This window comes from Jatropha curcas, chromosome 3 (assembly GCF_041381405.1).
Source record: "Jatropha curcas cultivar XTBG-Jc1 chromosome 3, XTBG_Jcur_1.0, whole genome shotgun sequence".
Classification (NCBI taxonomy): Eukaryota; Viridiplantae; Streptophyta; class Magnoliopsida; order Malpighiales; family Euphorbiaceae; genus Jatropha; species Jatropha curcas.
In genome coordinates, this window is record NC_143153.1 from 10315047 (window position 1) to 10339729 (window position 24683).

The following is a 24683-nucleotide window of genomic DNA, read 5'->3' on the forward strand; positions in this document are numbered from 1 at the left end:
AAACAAAAGAAAAAATAATTTAAAAAAAAACAGTTTTGAAAAGATAAGTAACAAAAAAAATAAACTATAATAAACAATGCCTTAATAATTCATTAACAGTGAATATAAGTTGAGTACATTATAATATTACCGTAGGAATAAGAAATACAGATATAGAAAATTGAAATCTTCGGAGATGTTCTTGATCTTGGAAAAAGAAGTTAATATTCTATGTAAAAACTGGTCCATTTTCAATAAGGACGATAAAAAAACCCTTCCACAATATTGTCCCGAATATTATTTGTTTGGAAATTTGTTATAATTGACACACACAAAAGAGTTTAATATAACAAACTTTAATAGAGGAACATGCCTCACTACTAAACTTCATTGATAAAAGAAACTGACCCAAACTTGTTGAAGATTTGAATTCTCCAACCACAAGTAACCAACGATCCATCTTGTATTTTGACTACTAGAGAAATAAAAGAACCAAATAAAAACTCCTTAATAACGATGAACAACTACATGAAATGAGAGAAATTAATAACCCAACAAAATGGTACCAAAGACACTCAATCTGAAAAGACTAAATCCAAATTTTATTCCAAACGATTATAGGTTTCGAAATTATTATAAAGAAAACTAAATAAAATAAAGAAAAATGATAATGAGGGACGAAAAAAAACCATCGCCATGGTCGATGGTAGTTTAGAAATAAAATCTAGAAGAACACAAAACAGATAAAACAGAGTGAGAGAGAGAGACGACAACTAGGGTTTATTCTTTTATGAAGATAGATGGTGGATGATTTTGATAATAGTTGTTGTTGTCAAAATTTTTTATATATTAAGAGGTATGACTTATATACTTTAAAATTTCTTAGGTAAAACATTATTTTTATTTTAATTTATTATTTAAAAGATATTAATTTAAATGTTTTTAAAATAATATTTAATTGAAATTTATTATTTTCAAATAATTGTAAATAAAATGATCATAAAAATGAAAAAAAATATAATGTTATTATTAATTATTTTATAAAGTTAATAAGTTCAACTATAATTTAAATATAAATAAGTTATCAACTGATAAAAAAAAAGTCCAAAAACATAATGGATGACTTAGCATTTCTATCAATTATGAGCTGCTAATTAAAATATTTACCAAACAACTTTAATCTAAATTGGATACAAATTAAGTGTTTGATGCATGAACTTGTTGAAACAAAGGTCCTCTTATTGTGCACCTATATGCCTATATCTAGATTTACCTTTCTCTAATATTGAAAAAACAAAAAAGTCCAACTGTTTCTCGCCCTTTAGCCAAAATCACTAAAAAAATTTAAACTTTTGCTGGATTTGTTGAAAACTTATATAATTAATTTTAATTATATTTAAGGTAAATTTAATCAAATTTGCTGTCTTTAAATAAAGTGAAATTATAAATTGAAAATTTATTATCTCGTCCATCTATATATTGAAATACAACAAGTCAGTTCTTGCATTTCTAGAGATACTTTTTGTAATCTTTATGTTTTAATTATGTCCTAAAATTCAGTCCTTTCATCCAATTTTAACCAATTTGATCGTTAAGTCATTGCAAAATGACTTAAATAACAAAATTCATAAGAGAAAAGTCTGCCTTCTCGCTCCTTGCAATCAGTTCTTCTCCACCATTGTATTGTTCCAGTAAACAAAATTAATTAGTCATTTTTGCTTATTCAAACGCGCACAATTCCTACAGAGGATAAAAAGAAACAAACGATAGCCTAATGACTACAATTCCTGCTCCCTTAAACACTTCCTTTTTTTACTCCAAAACTATGTAAGAAAACATTCCACTCTCTATCTCACTAAGTCCATCTTCAACCTCTCTTTCCCTTTTAACTCATTCTTTGCCTCCTCTGATTCGGTTTAAAGGGAAGTGTTTTAGAAGCTCCACAACCACCAATGCTTCCTTGAAGGTTCTTTCGTTTTGTCTATCATGTGTTTGATGAAATGCTCATGCAGATAGAATTAATCAAATTTGAGTGCTTTTGTACTTTTAGGAGAATTAGGTGATTTGATAAAAAAAAAAAAAAAAAAAAAAAAAAAAGGTAAGTGATTTTACTAGTTTAAACAACTGGGTTGTAAGGGACAAAAAGCTAACTGACTATTCTAATTGGATGTTATAATTGGATGTTAATTTTGTTAATGCAATGTAATTGTTGTTTTGTGTTGATGAAAGTAGATATTTCATTACGAAATAGGAAATTACTATTTCGTCCCTGAGTTTTGACGAAATTAACAACTTCGTCCATTATTTTGGTAAAATTATTATGTTGTCCCTGAGGTTTGATTCCGTGAGACTATACAGTCCTTTCGTCCAAAAATTAGCACTTTTCCATTAATTTTATATAAAAAAGACTAAAACATCTATACTGTGAGACCCACAAAATATTTTTTTAAAAAAAATCATTTCTCTTTCTCCCCATTTCTCTCTCCTCCTCCCTCCCTCTTTCTCCCCTTCATTTCTGAACAATAGAATATTACAAATCTGAAGAATGTATAATTGTAACCCAAGCAAAAGAAACTTTTGTTTTATCAGTAATTTCTAAATGCCTCCATACCCACCTTATTGGAGCCTATTTAGTTGGACAATACGGTATTTATACATATCCGTTGTAGTTACTGCAAAGAGGAGGTGTTGGTGGTGGTCAAGATTGTTGTGCCAATGGTGGTTCTGGCTGGTGGTTTTGGCTTTCCCTACCTTGATTTTAATTCGTTAGTTCATAGGATATAATACATGTGGAAGTCTCTTAAGCTTCTTTGGGTATGGGTATGGGTTGACTGTGGTGGAAAAGGCGTCGACGTTGTTAAGTGAGGCGATGAGATTTCGTTTTGCCTTCATTTTGGAGAATTAGAAGAATTGATAACGAAGACCGATCAAACAAAGAAATTGTTAAGCTTTTAGGGTTTGAGGTGTAGTAAATTGTGAATTAACCCATCCTTGGGGTAAATTTGGAGTATATATACTGGATTTAGGATACTTGTGTTAAGATAAGGATTACGAATCCTACATTATATATTAGTTAGAGTTTATTCAGGAGTCTCGTATTATTATTTTAATATATTTTGTTATTATATGTTAACAGTAGTCCCCCATTAGTTATTTGGTCATTTTATGTCCAAATGTAGTGTTTATGCATTTTTAGTGTCTATCTATTTCACTAGATATTTGTTTTTTTTTTTTTTTTGCAAGCTTTTGATGTGTTGTTTGTTGTGAAGGTTGTCATTTTATGGCAGCTTTATTTTGCTAAGAAAGAGGCGTTGGTTTGGGAGGGTACTTGAAGAGTTGCCGTATTAAATGAGGTGACTCTTCAGTTGCCTCGCCTAGCCTATATAAGGCCACTTCCTTACTTCATTTGCTTCACTTCTTAGAAATTGATCCTCAAAGCATCTCTCTCTAGACTGTTTCTCTCTCTGACTTCTTCCAAGTAAGTTTAATCTACTCCTTTCCTCCTTTTTCCATTTTGTTGGTTAGGGTCATGGGTTCCTCTGGTGATGAGGATGTCCATATGTTACATGATCAGTTCGGTGACGAGCATACTAGGGACATGTACTTGGGGGTGGGCGAAGCCAAGGGTAGGAAGGAGAATATCAGAATCATTGACGTACCGTCTGATATTGATGAGGGCGAGTTACTGAATGTATGTTTTACATATAACCTTTCACCAGAATGCAAACTGATCTGGCCTTTAAAGGGCATGAGGGTAACCGAGCTGTTAGACGAAGATTCTATTATGATGTATGAAGAAAGCTTTCAATCTATGGTTTGCTTTCCTTTATCTGAATCATTGAAATCATTTTCAATGAGTACAACATTACTATTAGCCAACTACACCCTAATGGCTTGAGGCTCTTGTGTGGCCTAATAGAGCTAGCTCACCAAGATGGGTACAATGTGATGGCTAGGGCAGTTCAGGGACTTTATCATTTCTCCGTTCGCCTAATGAAGGACCACTGCTTCCTTCAAGCGAAGAACAATTGCAATGTTTTTTCAAATAAATCTAAGTTTTCCTCTTTAAAATTGGAAATCTAAGTATTTCATTGTCAAATACCCTGGGGGGTTCAGAGTGTAGAACCGTTGGTCTAAGGATCCGCTTCGCCAACTTCCTGCTTTGCCCACTCCCTATGATTGAACCTGTGTGGAGTGAATAAAGGCTAGGGGACTTGGTTCTGTTAATTTGAGGCAGGTGATATCCAAGGGTTATCCGACCTATTCCCCTAATGGACCCATGAGACCTAACCCTTCCTTCTCTAGTAAGCTTGATTGTAATTTTTTTTAACATTTAATAGATCTTTTTTTTAATTGTTTCATATTTTTAGTTTAAAAATTTATTATACTTTGATTTTAATATTACATATATTATTATGATAATAAATGACAAATATTTAATTATAACTCAATTGAAAATTTAATCTATCAAATAATTATATTTTCTTTTGGCTACTATCAATGATTTTTTTGCTTTTAGTTTTTAATAATTCATTCAAGACTCTCTACTATTAGGAGTTTCTTTGCTATTGCTATATCGAAAACTTCTTACTTTATTATTATTAATGGCTGAGGTACTAATTTTAACTTTTGATTTTTTTTTGGTATACTATTACAAAAAAAAAAAAAAATTGAATTTGATTGTCAATAATTTATATATCTATTTATTTTTATATATGGCGAGACCTTGAATCAAATGGTTATTTATTTCAACTTTGTAACTGTCATGGCTTTGACAGGGCTAAATATTGTCCGTTTTGGGCCCTTCCGTACGAGGTCACCCTCACGGTTTTGTTCTTGGGGGAAATGAGAAACTTCCCAGGAGGTCACCCATCCTAGGATTTCCGTTAAGCGAGCACGCTTAACCCTGGAGTTCTTCCAACTCTCCAGCCATTTCACCACCAAAACGCGTCCAACCATTCAAGGCACCACCCCTCTTATGTACATCACTTACTCCTCGCACTTAACCGATGTGGGATTCGCCTAGGTGCACTGTAGGCTTAGATCCCTCACAGTCACCCCTCGTAGGGACTCAGCGTCCGCGCTGAGGTTTGCCCCACCACCGGCCAGAGGAACGAGGGCTCGGCTCTGATACCAATTGTCATGGCCCTTGACATGGCTGAATATTGTCCGCTTTGGGCCCTTCCGTACGAGGTCACCCTCACGGTTTTGTTCTTGGGGGAAATGGCTGGAGAGTTGGAAGAACTCCAGGGTTAAGCGTGCTCGCTTAACGGAAATCCTAGGATGGGTGACCTTCTGGGAAGTTTCCCATTTCCCCCAAGAACAAAACCGTGAGGGTGACCTCGTACGGAAGGGCCCAAAGCGGACAATATTCAGCCATGTCAAGGGCCATGACAGTAACTATTCCATTTTGTCAAAAAAAACTATTGTATAAAATTATTAAAATTTTTCATCAAATACTAGATATGTATGATAGTGGTTTGCACATATTTTTATACATGTACTAATTATAAGTAAAAGTATTGAATTTTTATATTGTCTTTGTAAAAATTAATAAAAAATATAGAAAAAGTAAATTATAAATAATCATTTTAACAGGTATGTTCAACGAGTAACAACGTGCATCACACGTTCTTGAACACGAGTTACTATTAAGTAAAGCAAGCTTCTCCATTGCAGCTGTTTTTTTAGTCTGTGAGTTTGATGTGTTAAAAAAAAAAAAAAAACATTGTCCATCACGCTATCTCACACTCTCTATCTCCAGAGTCTATTAGACAGCGGGACGACTCAGATATTCATTCTTTTTTTTCCTATTTATTCATTTTTTTTCTTTTCTTTTTTTATTTTTACGTCTTCTCTTTATTCGCACTCAAACTTCTTGCCGCACTAAAACTGATTTCTTCTTCGCGCGCAAACGAAAAATATGGAGTTGTTCTTCGTGTTCAATCGAAAAAATATAGAATTATGGTTGGTTCTATCTAACGAATTATCAACACTGGAGGTGCCAAGTACGAAATAAAGTGCAAAAGAAAAGCTCTAGCAATTGGATCAAGGTAATATTTTTTCTTCATTTTAATTCTTTATCAGTCTTTTGTTTTAATTTGATTATCATTGTATGATCAGTATTCGTAATCAAATAGCTTTAGAATTAACCTAAAAAATTAATGCAAAACTAGCTCTCAACTGTCTTTATAGTTCCTACATTTTTTTTGCCACTTCTTAAAAACTCGTCTAAAAATCCATATCTCTCTCCTCTTCTACCCCTCCTATTGTCCCGGTGATTTAAACAAATAACTAGAAACACAAAAACGAAATTCCAGCATTGTTTCTCCTGGCTTGTTAAAAAACTTATCTTTTTATCTTGCTTTGGGCTATATTTCATATTGTTCAGTTTCTGCCGAACATGGTTTCATATAAAATATATGAAAGTTAACATTGCAAAATTATTGTTATTCTTTGTTTGTATTTGGTTGAGTTGATTGTCGTTTGTTACGCAGCTCTGCAATAGTTTGTTTTTAGTTTACTATATTTTTATATTTTTAATTTTAATTACATATAATTTTGAAAAATAAAATCCACATCATCAGAAAGTTTTTAAATAATCAGGAAGGATCGGAGAGCTATTTTTAAAAAAATCTAACGTTTACAAATATACATTCAGCCATGTCATTATCTAGAGCTTATATTTATTAAGACATATCGGCCACAATCTATGGTTGCATTGGAGATGCTCTTAGAAAATATTGGCTAGAAATTATTGAAGTTTGTTCTTAAGATGAAGTTTACATTATCATATTAGCTTTAAACGGCTAAACTGCGAAACAACACTCTTAAACTGTTTCTTTCCAACATCCATGTAGTTTCAATCTAAGGCTCTGTTTAGCAAAATTTGCTGTTTGGTAGCAAACTTTGCTAGCTGTTTTATAAAACGACAAAACACTGCATTAACCTCTAAATGAATACTATAAAAAATAACATCTAACATTTTCACCGGTCAAAATGCTAAAAGCTGTTTTTTTTTTTTCAAAATGCTAAAAGCTACTTAAAAAGCTGTTGTCGAACACCGCCTAAATGTCAAATAAACTCCTAGTGATATATGATGATAAGATTAGCCAATATCTGCATAGATGGATTTGCGAAACTGATTTTAAGTTCTTTATTTATTTATTATTTTAATTTCCATATTTGTTTGCCCGTAATCTGGAATTCACATTGTGGTCTTGGTTCTTTCCTTCGTCTAGTGAGAATGGTGTTACTGTATCTTGCAATTCATGTGATTCGTATTCTATGAGTGAAAATTAGGTTTAGCAATCGGGCATTAATAGCTATTAGATGTGTGTCGTGAATACAAATAATCCTGAGATAATTGTCTGAATTGTTTAAGGTTTCTGTATCCACTACCAGGTGCTTACTGATCATCATGTGCAAGATTTAATGAGCATCTTCTGCTAATTTTATTTCACTTGGTGAATCAGTTTGCCTTGATTTTACATATCTTATCTCATATTGCATCTATTTATTAAGTAAATCCAAATGAGCCGATAAATTTTTTCTTGCAGTTTCGTGGACATGTAAAGGCGTTACTTTAATGGATTTCCAAAGAACAAATTTGAATGTACCATTCTAGAGGCAATAGAACATTCCCTTATATATGACGGAAGATATGTGCAGAATGGTGCTCGTTGTTTCCTGCTCCAGCATTTGGAGTATATTGTCAAGGAACAAGCCATAGTGATGCCCTTTGTCAGTAGATGCCTAGTAACATTCAATTCCTATTAAGCGGCACGTCACAATCCTCTGCCATTCGTTTGAGCAGTTCCTTTCAATTACAGGAGCAGTTTCCGCAGCATCAGCAAGTTCTCCTATTAGACCTTAGGCAGCTTTAAACTGGATAAGTCATATGTTATTTAAGTACTTTTTCTCTCTTCTTCATCTTTATTGTCCAGTTTACCATGTGTATATTAAGGATCTGAGTTTTCTTACAGCAGTAGTTATTTTTCATCAGGTGACGTCTGTCAACAATGTTTTGGAAATAGTGGAAATGTTTCACTTTGTATAATTCTTCCTGTTTGAAAAATGTATTACAATCAAAAGCTAAATAACATACTTCTTTCTGTGAATTAACTGCTTCTGAAATCAAGTATCCTATATCCTGATGAGACTCAGCTTAGTATTTACAGCTTGAAAGTGTAACAACACTCAAACACCTCCTATCTTCTGCAGGAAACATGCCACGCAAAAGTGAAGCTAAGCTTTTGTGTTTAGCTAGTATTATCTTGATGTATCAGGAAGCTCAGCCACATGAAAAGCCTGAGAAATCCCATGAATTATGAACTGCTTTGCTGAAATGATTTCTGGCGCCACAATCTCCACTCCATTAATGAAAATTCCTTGCGAGCCATTGAAACCAGCAGTTACCTGCAGTTCTTGACCAGAAAGGAGTGTACCAAGTAATTTCTTTTCTGGCAAAGAAGCAAATTCTGAATATGTAATCCTTTGAGGCAGAATATGAAGCCTGACAACCCTATCAAGAACTGGTGAAGGAGAGGCCAAAAATTCAAATTCTTGAGGAGTGAAAATTGTAACAGAATACAAATCTCTAAAATCTTCAAGAATCCCATCAAGAACATAATTCAATCCGATTGCGAAAGACACAAATCCATTAGAGCTTAACAAACGAACAATTCTAGTCCATTCAATCAAATTCTTAGTCTCATCAATATCCAAAACTAAACTAAAATTTGAATCACAAATCGGAGCTTGAATAGAAAAATCCCAAATCTTATCAAAATCTTTAAAACCACTTCCCAGAAAAGAAAAAGGTCCAAGAACGCCATGAATTGCCAAATTTCCTTCGAGAAACAAATCAGGATGAGAAACCAACACATGATTAATCTCTAATAATCTCTCTTTTGCATCAACCATCGTTAAAGCAACATTCTTTCTATGAATAAGCGTGGGTAAACAGCTACCTTTAGGTTTCTTTAAAAGATCATCCATTAAAAATAATAAAGGAGAGGTATGGTATCGAAGGAGATGTTTCAAGAACCATGGAGGGAAAGAAGCATTGATAAGAGCAGAGTCTTTAATGACGAAAATTGTTGAATTTGGAGATGAAAGAAAGATTTCAGGAGAAATTAAGAGAAGAGTAGCCATTAAATTGAAACCTGATTTTCTTAAAGCTATTGATGCATTGAGAATTAGTTGGCGGTTTATTGGTCTGTTTGGCATTGGTGTTGTTCCGCTTCCTGAAGAATGCAGAGAAGAGGAGATGGCTATGAAAGCTAAGATTACTGAGACAGTAAAGTAAATTGGTGCACGCCACCAACCGGAACAAGAAGAAGACGCCATTGATTTGCAGTGAAATGACCTTTCTTGAAGATTGATTCTTGAAAGAGAGAAGGTTGAAGGGAAATAAAGAATGGGGAGGGAAAGCAGTTTAAATATGGAAACCTAACCAGTCGAAGTCGGTGAAAATATTAGTACTGTTTATTATCCGTTAATAAATGGCTTTGGGCATTCGGGTTTTTGTGCTGTGGATGGGCGCTGCGGTTAATTTTAATAAGAATGCTTTTAAGTGATTTATAGTTTATACTAATTTTTATAACTGTGCACAATACTTGAATCCGCAAGTTATAAACACGTTGAAATGAGAATGGATTTAATGTATATTTGCCGTCAAATAAATAATAAATAATAAAAGTGTTATTAAACACAATATTTAAGAAAAATTACTAAAAAAATTAAATATATTTAGAAACATAAATATACAATAATTTTACAAACTGTACATATATTATAATAACACATTAAAATTAAATTTCTTAATAATAATAATAATATTTATTATTATTATATCAACGATGAAAATAAAATTTTCTATATAAGAAAACAACTGACAAAAATTAAAAATAAAAAAAATTACTATTTCATCTCTATATATGTTTTAAAATACACCCAATCTAAACGCAGTCGTCCCGTATAAAATATTTCCAAAAAAATAACTCGGCCCATCATCTTTCGTGAACTCTGCCGCTTGAGAGAGGAAAGAGGGGGAACTGTGTAACAGAGAAAAAGCGGCAGATGGGAACTGGAAGGAGGAGGTCACAAGGCGGAGGTGGAGGCGGCAGGAACCAAAGGATGCTTAAGCATCACGTAGACTCTTGCAAGAAAAAATTCTCAACCTCGGATGATATCGCCCACCACCTCCTCCAAAACCACTCCAACTACCGGCGTATGGAACTCAAGACCTTGATTAGACTCGTAAACCAAATTCTACATTCTTCATCACCATCGCCATCATCATCGCTCAAAAGCTCTTCCTCTCCCTGGCAACATGAAGAGGAGGAAGAGGATGGTGTTTCCATTAATCCTAGTCAATCTCGTAAAAGAAGGAAGCAAATTGATGATAGCGAAAAGAGATTGCTGCAAATCGAAAATGATTATACCAAAAGAATTGACCGAAATCGGCCGACAACCTCCTCATCGGAATCGGAGTCAGACTCAGAGTCACCGCCTTCTTCTTTAGCAGTTTCAACTTCGGAGGATGGAATTTATGAAGAGAAAGTGGAACCGGAGTTTGATTTAATGCAATCAATGTTACGCCAGAGTTATGCCACCGAATCAAAAGAGAAAGAGAAAGAGAAAGAAAAAGAGAAGGAGAAGAATATTGAAATGGAGGTTGCTAGTAATAGCAAAACCAAAAATAAGGTTGACATTGTAAATTCACGCAAAGGTGAAGAAGAAGCCAGGAGATTGGGGGCTAATGTGAGAAATGAGTGGAAAGGGAAGGTACAGTTGTTTGATACCGATAGTGTGGAGGTTAAGGGGAAGGATGGGCCTAGGTTCAGGGATTTAGGAGGAATGCAGTCAGTGTTAGAAGAATTGGAGATGGAGGTGTTTTTGCCTCTGTATCATCCTCATGTGCCGCAGCGGCTTGGAGTCAACCCGATAGGTGGGATTTTACTCTATGGGCCGCCTGGCTGTGGTAAGACCAAATTGGCTCATGCAATTGCCAATGAGACTGGAGTTCCCTTTTACAAGATTTCAGCTACAGATGTAGTTTCTGGGGTTTCAGGTATTCATTTGAAAAATGTTTTCCCTCTCTAATTATTACTGTATGAAATTGTTTATTATATTACGCTCTTGATTGCTATCTTAAACTCTTTTTCATTTGTGTTGTAATTTTATTTGTTACTTTTATTTTATTTTATTTTTCCGTTTTATAACAAGTTGAGCTCAATGTCATTTTAAGTTGGATTATGATTTTTGATTTGTAGAAAATCGAGCTTTTTGTTGATTAAGTTTTGGCATAGGCAAGGACAGCTCCCATTCATTAATTTTTTTTGGAGCTGGCAATTGTTCAACCTGCTTCATTTCTTTCTTTATGTTGCATTTTATCTTGTCCCATGACTGTTGATAATTTGTTGTTGAAGATGTGTTTAAAGTTTTATTAATTCACTTATTTTTTTTTTTGTATTATTATTCAGAAAAAAAGTTGATGCCTGGTGGTTTGCAAAGATTATCATGCCGTTTCTTAGAATATTGAGTTGTTGGAGAAATTGTTTTTCAAGTATTTTTCTTTAATATCTTCCATTTAGCTTTTGATCATCGAATTATTATTTTTCTTTTTTCATTTTATCATTTTTTGATCCTTCTATGAAACTTGTCTGGTTTTTATATCTAATTTTTGTCTTTCATTTTCAATTGCTTGAAATTTCAGGTGCATCCGAGGAAAATATCCGAGACCTGTTCTCCAAAGCATACAGGACTGCTCCATCAATTGTTTTCATTGATGAGATTGATGCAATTGCTTCAAAGAGAGAAAATCTACAGAGGGAGATGGAGCGAAGGATTGTGACACAATTGATGACATGCATGGATGAATTTCATAGACTTTTACAACCATCTGATGCAAATTCAGACTTAGAAAGTTCTGACAAAAAAACTGGCTATGTTCTTGTAATTGGAGCTACCAATAGGCCTGATGCCATTGACCCTGCATTAAGGCGGCCTGGAAGATTTGATCGTGAGATTAGGTTAGGCGTGCCAGATGAGAATGCTAGGGTTGAAATTCTGTCTGTCCTAACTAGAAAATGTACCCTTGAAGGTTCTCTTGATCTTTTACAACTAGCTAGGTCTACACCAGGTTTTGTTGGAGCTGACTTGCATGCTTTGGTTGACAAGGCTGGTAATCTTGCCATGAGGAGAATTCTTGCCCAGAGAAAGTCTGAGCTAACCAGAGAATATCCAGACAAGGAATGTCCTGAAGAATGGTGGAAAATACCTTGGTTGCCTGAGGAGATTGAAAAGCTTGCCATTACAATGGCTGATTTTGAGGTAATATTGAGCAGTGAACTATGGATGCAATTGTTTTGAATTTGTAATGAAGTTTAATCTTGCATATCATAAGTAAGTTAAAAGCTAGGGGAAAGTTGGAGAGATTTTACAATACCTTTTTAGTTTTTACACCTAATTGTACATTGTTGTTCATCTCTCAATCTTTGTTAAACACTGGGATGAAGATAGAATCCAGATTTGAATTTGCCTTTCCAGAGCTCTTGCATAAATTTCTCATACTTTCGGTGTTGGGTCCAAAGTTTCATCCATCCACCATAAAAAAAATTTTCTCCTCCAGAATTTTTGTTATTACTGCTATTTTTCTTTTTCTTCTTCTCCAAGGGCAATGGTTTTTGGCTGATTGTAGGAAGTGGGGCGTTAAACAACCTTTTCTTGTGTCATGCTGAAGCAATTTAGATGTTGGGGCTTTTGCAATTTTCTTTTTCTTTATTTGTCTCAATAAATTAGGAAGTGAAATTCTATGTTCATTTTTGGAAGCTATTTGCAATTCTTGTGTCATGTCAAACAGGATACTTTGAAGTGTTTTAGCTCCTCCTTGAGTGCTCCCAAATTTGACATCCAATGCTGCAAATCGACGAACCAGAAAAAAAAAAAAAACTTTAATATACATATCCAGTTAATGCACTTAATATGTGCTGCTGTAATGCTTTACTAACTGCTGCTTGATGCTTTTGCAATTTTTATATATTTTTTCTCATCCTAAAGATTTTGGTATTGACAAAACGGTAGAAGTTTTTTCCTCCTTTCACCCCCCAATGTTTTTTAAACTTTGCAGCAAGCAGCTAAGATTGTTCAACCCTCTTCAAGAAGAGAAGGATTTTCTACCATTCCTAATGTGAAATGGGAAGATGTTGGCGGGCTTGAATCTATAAGGAATGAGTTTGACCTTCACATAGTTAGGCGTGTTAAATATCCTGAGGATTATCAGGTACTAATTGTCTACTCTTCACTTCCAAATTATTTCATTTCACTCTGAAAACACTTTCTTGACCATGAATTGTTCTTTTGGTATGCTTCTGTTTCACTTGATTCTGAGATTTTTGTGTCTCTACATCTGTTAATACTGTCTTAGATGCTTTCCCTTTTGTGGAGCAATGCCGAATGATTTTAATTTCTTCCATTGGACTTTAACTTGAAGGTGGTGGTATTATTAATGAATGGCTGGTTGTGTGATTGAGTTTGTAATCCTAGATTTCTTTTTCAATTCAGAAATTTGGAGTGAATTTAGAGACAGGAATTTTGCTTTATGGCCCTCCAGGATGTGGTAAAACACTGATTGCCAAGGCTGTTGCTAATGAGGCTGGAGCTAATTTCATTCACATCAAGGCAAATCCTTAAGTTTCTTCTTGTTCATTTTTTTTATAATCTCCTTTTTCTTATTTAGTATAGTGCTGTTTGTTGCTTCTTTTCAACTAGTTTTACACATAATGGTGCCTAGTTAGAGAGTTTTAAACCTTTCTCATAATAAATTTTGTGACTGGTTAGGGTCCTGAACTTCTGAATAAATATGTTGGAGAAAGTGAATTGGCAGTTCGGACATTGTTTGGTCGTGCAAGGATCTGTGCGCCATGTGTTCTTTTCTTTGATGAGGTGCATGCTCATGTCTCTCCTTTATATTTACTGTTTATTGCCTGATATGTATTGAATTTGTTGTAGTGGAAACCTGCCTGTGAAAATAGATAATTGGAATTATTTTGGCATTTTACTTCTCTGCGATGTTCAAGAACTTTTTTATTGGATGTTAGAATTTCTAATCTATTTTGTACATCCACTATTCTCCGCTTTTGAATAATGAATTGCTCCATTTTGTTGTGAGATCTAACTTTTACTATGTATTATACCCGACTCTGCATCCCCTACTTCTTGTCAAGCTCACAGAAAATTATGCTTGTTGCTTATCAATGCAGTGTTGATGAGGACAGTTTTTTCTGACTCCGAAGTATGGACATGTTTCTTATCTTTGCAGATAATGAATATCCTAAATTGTTTTACCAAATATGCATATTATTGGCATTTAATTGAAATGCATCATCTTCGAGTAGGGGTGTAAATGAGCCGAGCCGAGCCGAACTTGAACCTGCCAGGCTCGAAGCTCGACTCAATAGAATTAAGCTTGGCTCAAAAGTCAATGAGCCTAAGTATGTTAGCGCCAACATGCTCTTTGTTTTTTCCTAGTCATCATCATGCGTGGATTCGTTGTGTACTCTCACATGATTTTCTTCTTGTACCCTCACTTAATGCTACTGAGATTTTCCTCCCTTTCCCTTCTCTGCAAAACCTCTTAATATACTGCATCAAAGCTTTATTTTTCTCTTTCTATTATTTTTATTTCGGTAATTTTTTTTTCTGATTTTTTTCTTTCTCTTCTCAGTTTCATGGATTTTGCTTTTTTTTTTTTTTTATTCCTTTTCTTTTCTATAATTTTTATTTTTTCTTTTGATCTTTTCGTTCTCTCTTTTTTATTTTTTTTATTTTTTATTTTTCGCTTCTCTATTCAGTTTCATGGGATTTTACTGTACTCTATTTTTTAATTCCATTTTTTTTTTTTCGATTTTTCTTTAGATCTAGGTTTTAGTTTGCTTAGAAACTATGGCAATCGAGAGCTTTGATGAAATTTTTTTAATAATTTGTGACTTGCAAAAATATATAGCTACTGTTAAAATATAAATATTTTAGTTTGAGTTCAAAAATTAATTATGTTTTAGAATAAAAATGAATAATCCAGTTTATGAGTTTGAATCAAAATCTAAAAATATATATTTATTTCCAAGCAACGTGCGAAGGTTGATGATGAGTTTATTTTCTTCTTCTTATGTGAAGTTTCAGGATGTTCAATAGGGAACTGGGAGTTTTAAAGGGTAAATTATCCTCCTCCCACATTAGGAAAAAAAGAAATAAGTTCTCCAGCCCCCATTGCAGAATTTCCTCCGTTCCTATACTTTCCAGTATAGCTACTTTCGTTCCTGCTTATTGGAAAGTGGTTGATCACTAGAAATTTAATAGCATGTTCATGTGGACTCTATATGGCTAGTTGATTTGGAGCTTTTTATTCCACGTTGTCTGCTACATTTGACAAAATTGGTCCCATAATTGCATAGTCAGATTCTCGGTGAGCCAAATCAGACATAGACACTAAAATGCAAAATTTAAAAAGTTTGTAAACTCAATTGATAACATTTTCCATTTAGACACTAAAATAGAGAAAATTAAAAGTTTCGACACTAAAATTGTAATTATCCCCCTAAAATAAATCTTACATATATTTATATATAAAAGCTCGATAAGGCTCAACGAGCTTTCAAGCTGAACATCAACGAACTTTTTTTAGTTGAGCTCGAACAGCTCCAGAGCTGGCTCGGCTCATTTACACTCCCCCATACCTGTTGGTTCATAATTTGAAGTCAAATTGAGGAATCTTACATATTGTAGTGGGGGGATTGAGGAGGTTGGAGCTAGCAACAAGGTAACGAAATTTCCAAGAAAGATGAATAGAAAAACTCAATATTCTTCTTCAATCATGAACAACAGCCTTATTTTAACTAGGGTCTTTACCAATTACTACCAAATTCCATTACAAAATAGTAAGACCAAAACCAGAAAAGGATAGGAAGTACTAATATAATCATAGAAACATCATCAATAGTTAGAAAAATCCAAATATAATTCTTAGGCAGCAGGTTTTATATGGAAAGCCCAGATAATCAAAATTGATAAATATATACATGTAACTATCCTTTATTCCATCTTCATCACTTGGTGTTGCCTCTCTCATTTATCACATTCTAGTTTTGGCAATTACAAAGACTCCAGATGATTAATGATTAACTTTCCGTGGGATTTTGATGTCCATTTGAACAACACAAATCCGAACATCAGAACTACTTTTTCCGAAAATCTCTTTTTCCATTAAAAAATTAGAGGACCAAATCTTGTTATCTTTCCTAAATTAATCATGAACAAACTCAATAAACAGTACGATTCGGTTTGATATTGCAATTAAGAATTGTATTGGCTTTTAGGTTCTGACAATCATTATAGGCATGACCTAATAGTTGTGGATGTGTTATTGCTAGGTTTAGAAAGCTATACTGTTTATATCCAGAGCAATTATAAAATCACAAATTATTTGTAAAACTTTTAGTGGGATTTGTGATCTCTTCAGCTCTTTTACCCTATAGAACTGGGAAAATAGTAATTGATACTTCTTTCATTATTCAGACGTTAAAAAGACTTCTCTAATTAGTTTTATGCTAAAAAGAATTTGAAGAATGTATCTTTTTTGAGTCCGGAGTACCAATGAACATGAACTATATCTTACCTGGTAACTGATATTGTGATTGTAGAACGTATAACGCTACTTACCTCTTCATGTTTTAAACATGTGTATATATTACTTGCAACCTCATAATTATGTGTATGCATACAGGTGCATGTGTTACTGACATATATGGAGAATGATGCCTGAACTTTGTTATTTTAATCTTATGACACCTTCAACTTTTACTTTGACCCATGTAAATTGATATTGATACCTTATGGAAATGTGATCTGATGTCGATGGAGATTAACGATAGAACTTATTTATGCTTTCTAATAACAGAAACTCATGTAAATTTTTAAACCAACCATATGAAACTTGATTTTTCTAGTTGAGTTCTATTCCAGAATGTGTTTGTTTATCATAGGAATCTTCCATTTCCCAATGAACTCATGAATTTCATTGATGAGCAATGAAAAGGAGATCTAAAAATTGTAAGGTGCTACTGAACGGGGTTTCATCTGATTGGTTTTTTAGATATCTTGTATAACTAGAAGTAATCTTAGGCCTTAAATCCAATTTGCTTTGCAATATGATATATTGCTGTTTTGTATAGGTGGATGCTTTAACAACAAAGCGCGGTAAAGAAGGGGGCTGGGTTGTTGAGCGGCTGTTAAATCAGGTTAATGACCAACAATAATCTTGCAACACAAAGCTTGCTTTTCAGTTTTGCACTAAAATGTTGGCAACTATTTTTCCGGCAGTAATGGAATAAATTTATCCTTGAAATTGCAGTTACTTATAGAGTTAGATGGTGCAGATCAGCGGCCAGGTCTCTTTATCATTGGTGCCACTAACAGGTACAACTCATTACACCATTTCTATGTCTCTCTCTCTCTCTCTCTCGCTCTCTCTCTCTCTCTCAATCAATGGAGCTGATTATTTCTGGTTGCAGACCTGAGGTGATGGACCCTGCTGTCTTACGACCTGGTAGGTTCGGAAAACTTCTATATGTCCCGCTACCCAGTTCAGATGATCGAGGATTGATCTTGAAGGCCCTTTCAAAGGGAAAACCTATTGATCCCAGTGTGGATTTAAGTGCCATTGGGCAGATGGAAGCTTGTGAAAATTTAAGCGGGGCTGATCTTAAGAAGCTGGTTTGTCTATTTCCTTTCCAATTTCTTTCTTATATGTGGGAGTAGAACTGGACTGATCCCATGAAAAATTTTGTGGGACACCCCTTGCTTCATCAGATTTTCTAAGTTTATGTACATTTATGATAGACTTCAAGGTTATATTATTTTGATATGCATTCATCTGTTATGGTGGCTGAGTTTGTTGATATTTTATTTCAAACAGATGGATGAAGCTGCAATGGCTGCTCTAGTTGAGGCAAAAAGCAATAGCTGCTCAGATGAGAGCCCATGCACGATCAGGGCAACTCATTTTGAGCAAGCACTGAATAAAATTTCTCCATCTGTCTCGCACAAGGTACGGTCCACTCTTATTCACATATTATAATTTGATGGCATAACCAAGGTTGTTCTAGTTGCCTGGAGGTATAACTGACAACCTTACCATTTTGATCAAACCGAAAAAACAAAGCAGATTTTAATGGTTTCCTAGGTATTCAGTTTGGTTTGGATTGGAAATTATTTGAAAACCGACTATGTTGATTTGGGGTTGGGTTCGATAATTAAAAACCTGAACCAATTCAATATGCAGTTCTGATAACAGTGCCCCCCCATAAAAAAAGAAAAATGTCAGACAAAAAAAATATATATTTGATTTTACTTAAATCAAATATTATTAATTTTGAGTGAATCATGACGATAAATTCCCCTTCTATGTGAATTCATTTAGGAAAAAAGAACACTTATGGTTGGGATAAAGATGATTTTTGTTAAGTTTAAAATTAGCCTATTTTTATTGTCATTTTGATTTAATATTCAGCCTACCTGAACCGATGACCCCAATATCCATGGTTTCAGCTTTCATTGGGTTGGTTTTGGTCTTGAATGTTTCAAGTTAACAAATCTGTTGGAGTTGGCGGATAATCTCCAATCCCCCAACCTGACGATTTATATAAATGCCTACCTGTAGGATTTTCTTCTGATCTCTTTTTCCGTTTTATGCACATGGAAGCAGCAAATACAGTATTACAAGGTTTGGTCACAGAGCTTTAAAACCACATGAGACGGAACAAAGAAACAAACTGTTAGTTAAATTACATGTCTTCGTGCAGTCTCTATGATGCCCAAGTCCTATCCATAGAGGAAGTCGAGAGCAAGTTCTCATGCTTGGTTCTAGTGATCTGCATCACCATTTTTGATGAAAATTTTGTTTAATTATAGATTTTGCGTCCCAGGTTTTCAAATCAGTGGAAAGAAAGTGCCTTTCGCATAGATTTCTTTTTTTTTTTTTTTTTTAATTCATTATTTTTTATGATTCATTCGGTTTTAAAGTATTGCTTGTGGCGATTTATTAAGTTACATGCAATTGATTTATTCAAATTTATGTTCTATAAATATTATATAAAAAGCAGCTGAGGCTGCTGCTATTCATATATAAATGAATGGTCCATTTGCTTTTCTTTTTAATTTATTACAAGTATTTAATATTTATACGTAATATATAATTTTATATAATGGATGGCCTTTATCTTACATATGTATGCCCTTCTTCAGTTTTTGCTATTACTGTTTTATCTTTAAAATACTACAATTATTAATTCATAAGATGATTCTGATTCTAGATTTTTTACGTGGAGAGGTTTTCATATTGAAGTGTTATTCCAGATAAATTGAAAGTTTCTGGTAGGCTTGTTAAAAGCAATGATTGGGTGTAAGTAAAAACTGATACAATCAGAGGGCCAAGGCAAGGGTGATCAGCAATGAGATTAGATGGCACAATTAATTATATGGCACAATTATAGGGACATAATATGTATTTTCCAATAATAGAATACAAAGATCCGTTATAAAGATTTGTATCTTACTTAAGATTAATATACTGAAACACATAATTTCTCCGTATATAAAGATTTGTATCTTACTTAAGATTAATATACTGAAACACATAATTTCTTTAGGGAAAATAATTATTTCATTTTTAAGATTTTACAAAATTAATTAACTTGTCTTTGCATTTTTATAAATTAGGTATCTAGTTCCTTACGTTTTGGTTCCCTCGTTTTAGATGGTCTTTCTGTCTAAGATCAGTTATTTTTTTGTTAAATCAAATTAAAAAGAGAGAGAGGAGATGTATGTATTTTAAAAAGACAAAAGTAAGGGGCGAATAATTTCTTCGTCAATTTCTTCGTTTGTACAAATAAGGAAATTCAAAAAGTTATTATATTCCTCATCTTTCTATGATTTGATTTGCAAGACGAACAAACATCATAAAGCTAAGTGACGGTCATCTTGAAATTCTTCTTTATAAATTTTATTTTATTGATAATGATGATCTGGAGAAAAAAGTAGATAAGAAATAAATTTTCTTGGGTAAATAAACAAATAACAATTTTCAATAAATGCATTCACAATTTTTGTTTAAATAAATATATTTCTATACATGCAATAGGTCGATTAATTACCATAAAAGGAATTAAGCAGAATTATATTGATGACAGATTAGAGATGCTAAGAAATATTATCGTTCAAGATCTTATGCCTATAAATGTATAAACTTATAAACATATGTTTTGTATTATTTCCAGAGAAAAAAAAAATGTGAGTAACATTGTGGGGTGATTTTGCTAGAGAATTTCATAAAGACAAATTTAAGTTTACACCATCATCTGTCATTATCGTTTTCACAAAAATAGTAAATAGACTGTACCAAAGTAAGTATTTTCTTCTTAATATCGAAACATCCTTTTTGTTATCGTCAAATATATATTCATAATATTTATCCATATAATATAGGAGAACCATACCTCGGAAGTTCATCATCGACGATGTATTTCATAAATCCTAACATTTTAGAAGTCATTGAATACAAAATCAGGTCAAATTTTATTATTAACCATTTAATAATAAGGAAATTAATTTTATTGCCAAACAAGGGAATAAGGAAATATATGGTGGTGTGATAAAGATGGAGATTTTTCAAATATGTCAACTCTTTGGTAAGAAATTAATTTTATTGCCTTTAAATTAACTTATACTTGTATACTAGCTGTCACGACCCGATTCCGTGGGTCAGATCGGCACTAGGGCCCAGGTAAGCTTAAGGCCCCCGAGGCCCGTAGTAAACCTGAAACACTAGAATCTATTATGTCGGTATAAATTTCAACACTAGAATCCATATGATTATGAAAAATAAACCTCAAGATTTTATAATTTCTCGGCCCAAGTTTATCTTTTACAGCATCCTATAATTCGGGCCCAATTTATAATACATCACATTTCTAATATGGGCTTACAGAATTATTTTGTCTATACTAATACACAACTAGATATACGTAAATTCTACAACTGCGGAGTCACTAACTACTTGGCATACATAGCTTTTTATACATATAATTACACAGTAAAATAATTATGAAATTGGAAAAAATTTTCTTCTGGCCCTACTGCGAAGGAACATAACTTGATCGGATTAAAGAGAAACTTACTTCCTGAAAAATTAAGCAAGATATGTAAGCCTTCTAAAAAGTAATACTTATTGCACAACACACACATTCACACAAATGCATAAATATATCAATCTAGTCATCCGACTAGTTATATGCTCACATAGCCAGTCAGACAAATGGCAAATCAATCACCAGCACTCACAATCATTAACATCTTCATATAATCACATCACGTGGAAATTGGTCTGTAGCGTCACCGAAACCCCCGATGAGCCGTCTTCCCACATGGCCCATCCTCTCACGTGTGCACCAGGGAGCCGATCCCCCATTCTGGCCGACCGGTCTAATCCTCACTTGACCAGCCCTCTCATTGTTTTTCCATTCTCTCTTTTCTTTTCCATACCAACAGGAGGCAACCCGGTCGTCTCCATCAAATCTAGATCATCAGGCGCTCACAACAGGAGGCCACCCTGCGGGCTGAGATCAAATCTAGATTATCAGGTGCGCCCAATGAAGAAGCCAACCAGTGGTTAACAGTAACGGTAACGGTAGGTGCACACGGGAGCGCCGATCTCCCATTTACCCGGCCGACGGTCCAATTTCATAATTCATCATAATCAGGATCCATGCTTTATCGACCGTCCTCACAAACCCATGGTGACCCACTTCATCCCAACTCCACACACAAACAAAGCAAAGCAATATCACAACACAATTAATCAAGTATTGCAATTAAATGCAAGCATATTAATCAATTAAACATCGTAATGCAATGCACAATTAGACATCCATTCTCAAATGCAATTAAATAATTAAATAAATAAATAAAAATTAACAGTAAACAACAATGATGAAGTAAATAAATAATTGAATAATTAAATGAATAATCATGATAATAATAAAATAATCAGAGCACTTTATTTATTAAATAACAAGTTATAGAATTAATCTAAAGAAACTTATTGATTATGTTATTAATTAAAACTAGACTAAGTTCTAGTGAAATTTCGACAGCACCTCCCCTAAAAATTGGACTATCTATCTGCTCAAATATCACAATATTATTATATATTTATCAATCAATGCACACAGCCCATCCGTCGGGCAATCAATCAATTTAAAATCCCATCCTCCTTTCAAAGCAACAAGTTATGAAGAGCACATTTAATCCAACAATATAAACTTGATTCAAGCAAAATCCATGATTTTCTCTAACTAGAAGCTGCCATTTCAGGTTTCTCAATTCTTTTGCCATTCCAGTTTATAGTTCAATTTAAACGGTACAATCAAGGTTTCCTCTATAACATACCAAGAATTCAACCAACGACCAAAAATACCTACTATCATACTAACGAGTCATCATTTCCTTACAAAAATTCATAATAGATTCAATAATCTAGCTATTCTATATGTGAATTCTTATTTCCATGTCAAGTCTTCTAATTATAATTATAATTCATGTAAATTTTATTTGACAATGGTTTAAACTAATTTGCAATTACATTATTCTAAAATCCTAAATCAATTAACTAATTATGTTCGCTATCGCAATCACACACACTAACCAATCTAATTTATTTACAAACGATTATAAATGTCTATACATATATATATATATTTAAGCAATTCCAATAACTTAATTTCTTATTATTCAATTCAATCTATTTAATAACTCAATTAAATTCATTATTCAATTAGTTCTTTATATACAAAAATTGAGAATTTAGTCTTAGAACGTACCAATTGAGAATCGGGCGACGATTCCGTGATCAGCGTGAAGAGAGGAATATTCTGTCTCTCGGGGTCTCGCCGGAGTGTCGCCGACCGGTCACCGGACTGCCGCCGCCAGCCGCCGTACACGGTGGCCGGAAAGTCGCGAATGCCCAGAAAATTGCAAGGTTACCACCACCCGACTCCAATTTTCGTGAGGATTCTAAATCTACAATCAGTTTGTTGAGCTAGTGGCTCGTTTGGCCGGAACAAGCCCGACAGTCCCTTCCTTGCCGTCGACCATGGTGTTTTCGATTTCTTCCACTAAAACTGTCGTTTCTTGGATGGAAAACGTTCACACATGATGGAGGAATCGATCGGAGCTCACCTTGAAGCTTCACGTCCCCGGAATTGCTCGATCTCGCCGGAGTTGCAGCTGCGTCGCGAAGAAGATGAGGAGGCCATATCTGCGCCACTGGAGGTCCGATCGGAGCGAGGGAAGGCTGGAATCGTGCCCAGTATCGCCAAAGGAATCGATCGCCACTTCATTCTTGTCGAACGGTGGCCGGAAGTGAGAAGGAGAGGGAAGAGGAGGGGCTGTCGCGCGCGCTCGGAAGAAGAAGGGGAAGAAGAAAGAAAAGAAAAAAGAAAGGCGATTCTAGAAAAATCTTGGTCATTTCGGTTCGATTCGAACCGGTTTGATTCAATTCAGCGATTTTGCTCGATTTTTATTTTGTTATCTGGTTTTTCACTTGGTTTTTAGGTTATTCGCGTGGTTTCGAAAATCAATTTGATTTCTGGGTTCGGTTCGATTTATTTTTAATTATTTTACTTAGGTTCCTTAATTTTTTCTCCATTTACTCAATAAAAATTAAAAATATTAATAGTAATGATATTTGATTTTTGGATAATTAATTTATATATATTCATAATAGATTAAGTTGCTGGAGTTTCATATTATTTCTTGAAGATTTTAACTGTTTTCAAATCGAAACTTCCGATGATATATTTGGGCTTATGCCCAACTCGCAAACTTGGGCTCGAATTGGGATTTTTATTCTACTTGCAGCCCACACGATCAAAATTTCTGATTTTTGATTTAATAAAAATTCAAAGGTTTTGAAAATAAAAATTTGGGGTGTTTTACTAGCACAACAATAAATCAATTGCGCTATGTTTAGACTAAATTAAAATTAATTTTCGTACCTCAACTTTTGGTAAAGACAATGCTCTGCGGAAATGGTGCACATCCTTTTACTTCTCTTTAGATATGTTGCTTTGATTCTAAATTAGCTTTTTTTTTTTCCTTGAGATTTTGTAAAAAAAAAAAAAAAGGGAAAAAGAGAGGCATGAAGATTTATTATTTTTATTCTATATATTTGTTTGAAACATTAACATTATATTTGGAACAAATGAATCATGAATATAAAATTCATTTATCACTGAATGCTAGATAGAATTTATTTATAAATGAATTTCTCATGTTTGGTATGTTATAATTTAAAATAAAAAATTCAATTGAATTCTACAAATTATGTTTGGAATAGATTTTTAAATTAAAATTCATTTGTCTTTTATTTCTTGTAATACCCTTGACATGATAATTTAATAAAAATAAATAAATAACACCAATTAAATTTATTATATACAATATAATAGAGTGTTATTTTTAATTAATTATATATGTATTTACATTCATCATAATAATTATTTTAATTATTGAAAGTCTTATCGATTTAAGTAATTAATTTGAAAAATACAAAAATATTTTAAAAAATTATTACTGTTTTCAATTGG

General features: G+C 33.5%; 2 protein-coding genes across 3 annotated transcripts; one reads left to right on the top strand and one right to left on the bottom strand.

The window, feature by feature from the left end:
* Positions 1-8024: 8024 nt before the first annotated feature.
* On the bottom strand, positions 8025-9400 carry FLA21 (FASCICLIN-like arabinogalactan protein 21 precursor). Its single transcript, XM_089719653.1, has one exon. The coding sequence runs from the start codon at positions 9328-9330 to the stop codon at positions 8251-8253; it is 1080 nt and encodes a 359-aa protein (XP_089575779.1). The 5' UTR covers positions 9331-9400; the 3' UTR covers positions 8025-8250.
* A 566-nt stretch (positions 9401-9966) lies between these two features.
* On the top strand, positions 9967-19197 carry LOC105639509 (cell division control protein 48 homolog C). Of its 2 annotated transcripts, XM_089719601.1 has the most exons (10): positions 9969-11056; positions 11702-12318; positions 13115-13267; positions 13549-13665; positions 13825-13929; positions 17214-17279; positions 17393-17457; positions 17553-17754; positions 17957-18088; positions 18746-19197. In XM_089719601.1, the coding sequence occupies exons 1-10, from the start codon at positions 10063-10065 to the stop codon at positions 18791-18793; spliced, it is 2499 nt and encodes an 832-aa protein (XP_089575727.1). In that variant the 5' UTR covers positions 9969-10062; the 3' UTR covers positions 18794-19197. The 2 variants fall into 2 exon arrangements, with proteins under 2 accessions (XP_037497874.1, XP_089575727.1); XM_037641946.2 differs by lacking the exons at positions 13549-13665; positions 13825-13929 and having other exon boundaries at positions 9967-11056.
* Positions 19198-24683: the final 5486 nt, after the last annotated feature.

What these genes read in the sequence shown, in the direction of transcription:
- LOC105639509 (XM_089719601.1), top strand. Translation starts at nt 10,063, where the DNA reads ATGGGAACTGGAAGGAGGAGGTCACAAGGCGGAGGTGGAGGCGGCAGG. An exon ending in TTACAATGGCTGATTTTGAG is followed by an intron (nt 12,319 to 13,114) that starts GTAATATTGAGC and finishes TAAACTTTGCAG; the next exon opens with CAAGCAGCTAAGATTGTTCA. An exon ending in GTGTTCTTTTCTTTGATGAG is followed by an intron (nt 13,930 to 17,213) that starts GTGCATGCTCAT and finishes TGTTTTGTATAG; the next exon opens with GTGGATGCTTTAACAACAAA.
- FLA21 (XM_089719653.1), bottom strand. Translation starts at nt 9,330, where the DNA reads ATGGCGTCTTCTTCTTGTTCCGGTTGGTGGCGTGCACCAATTTACTTT.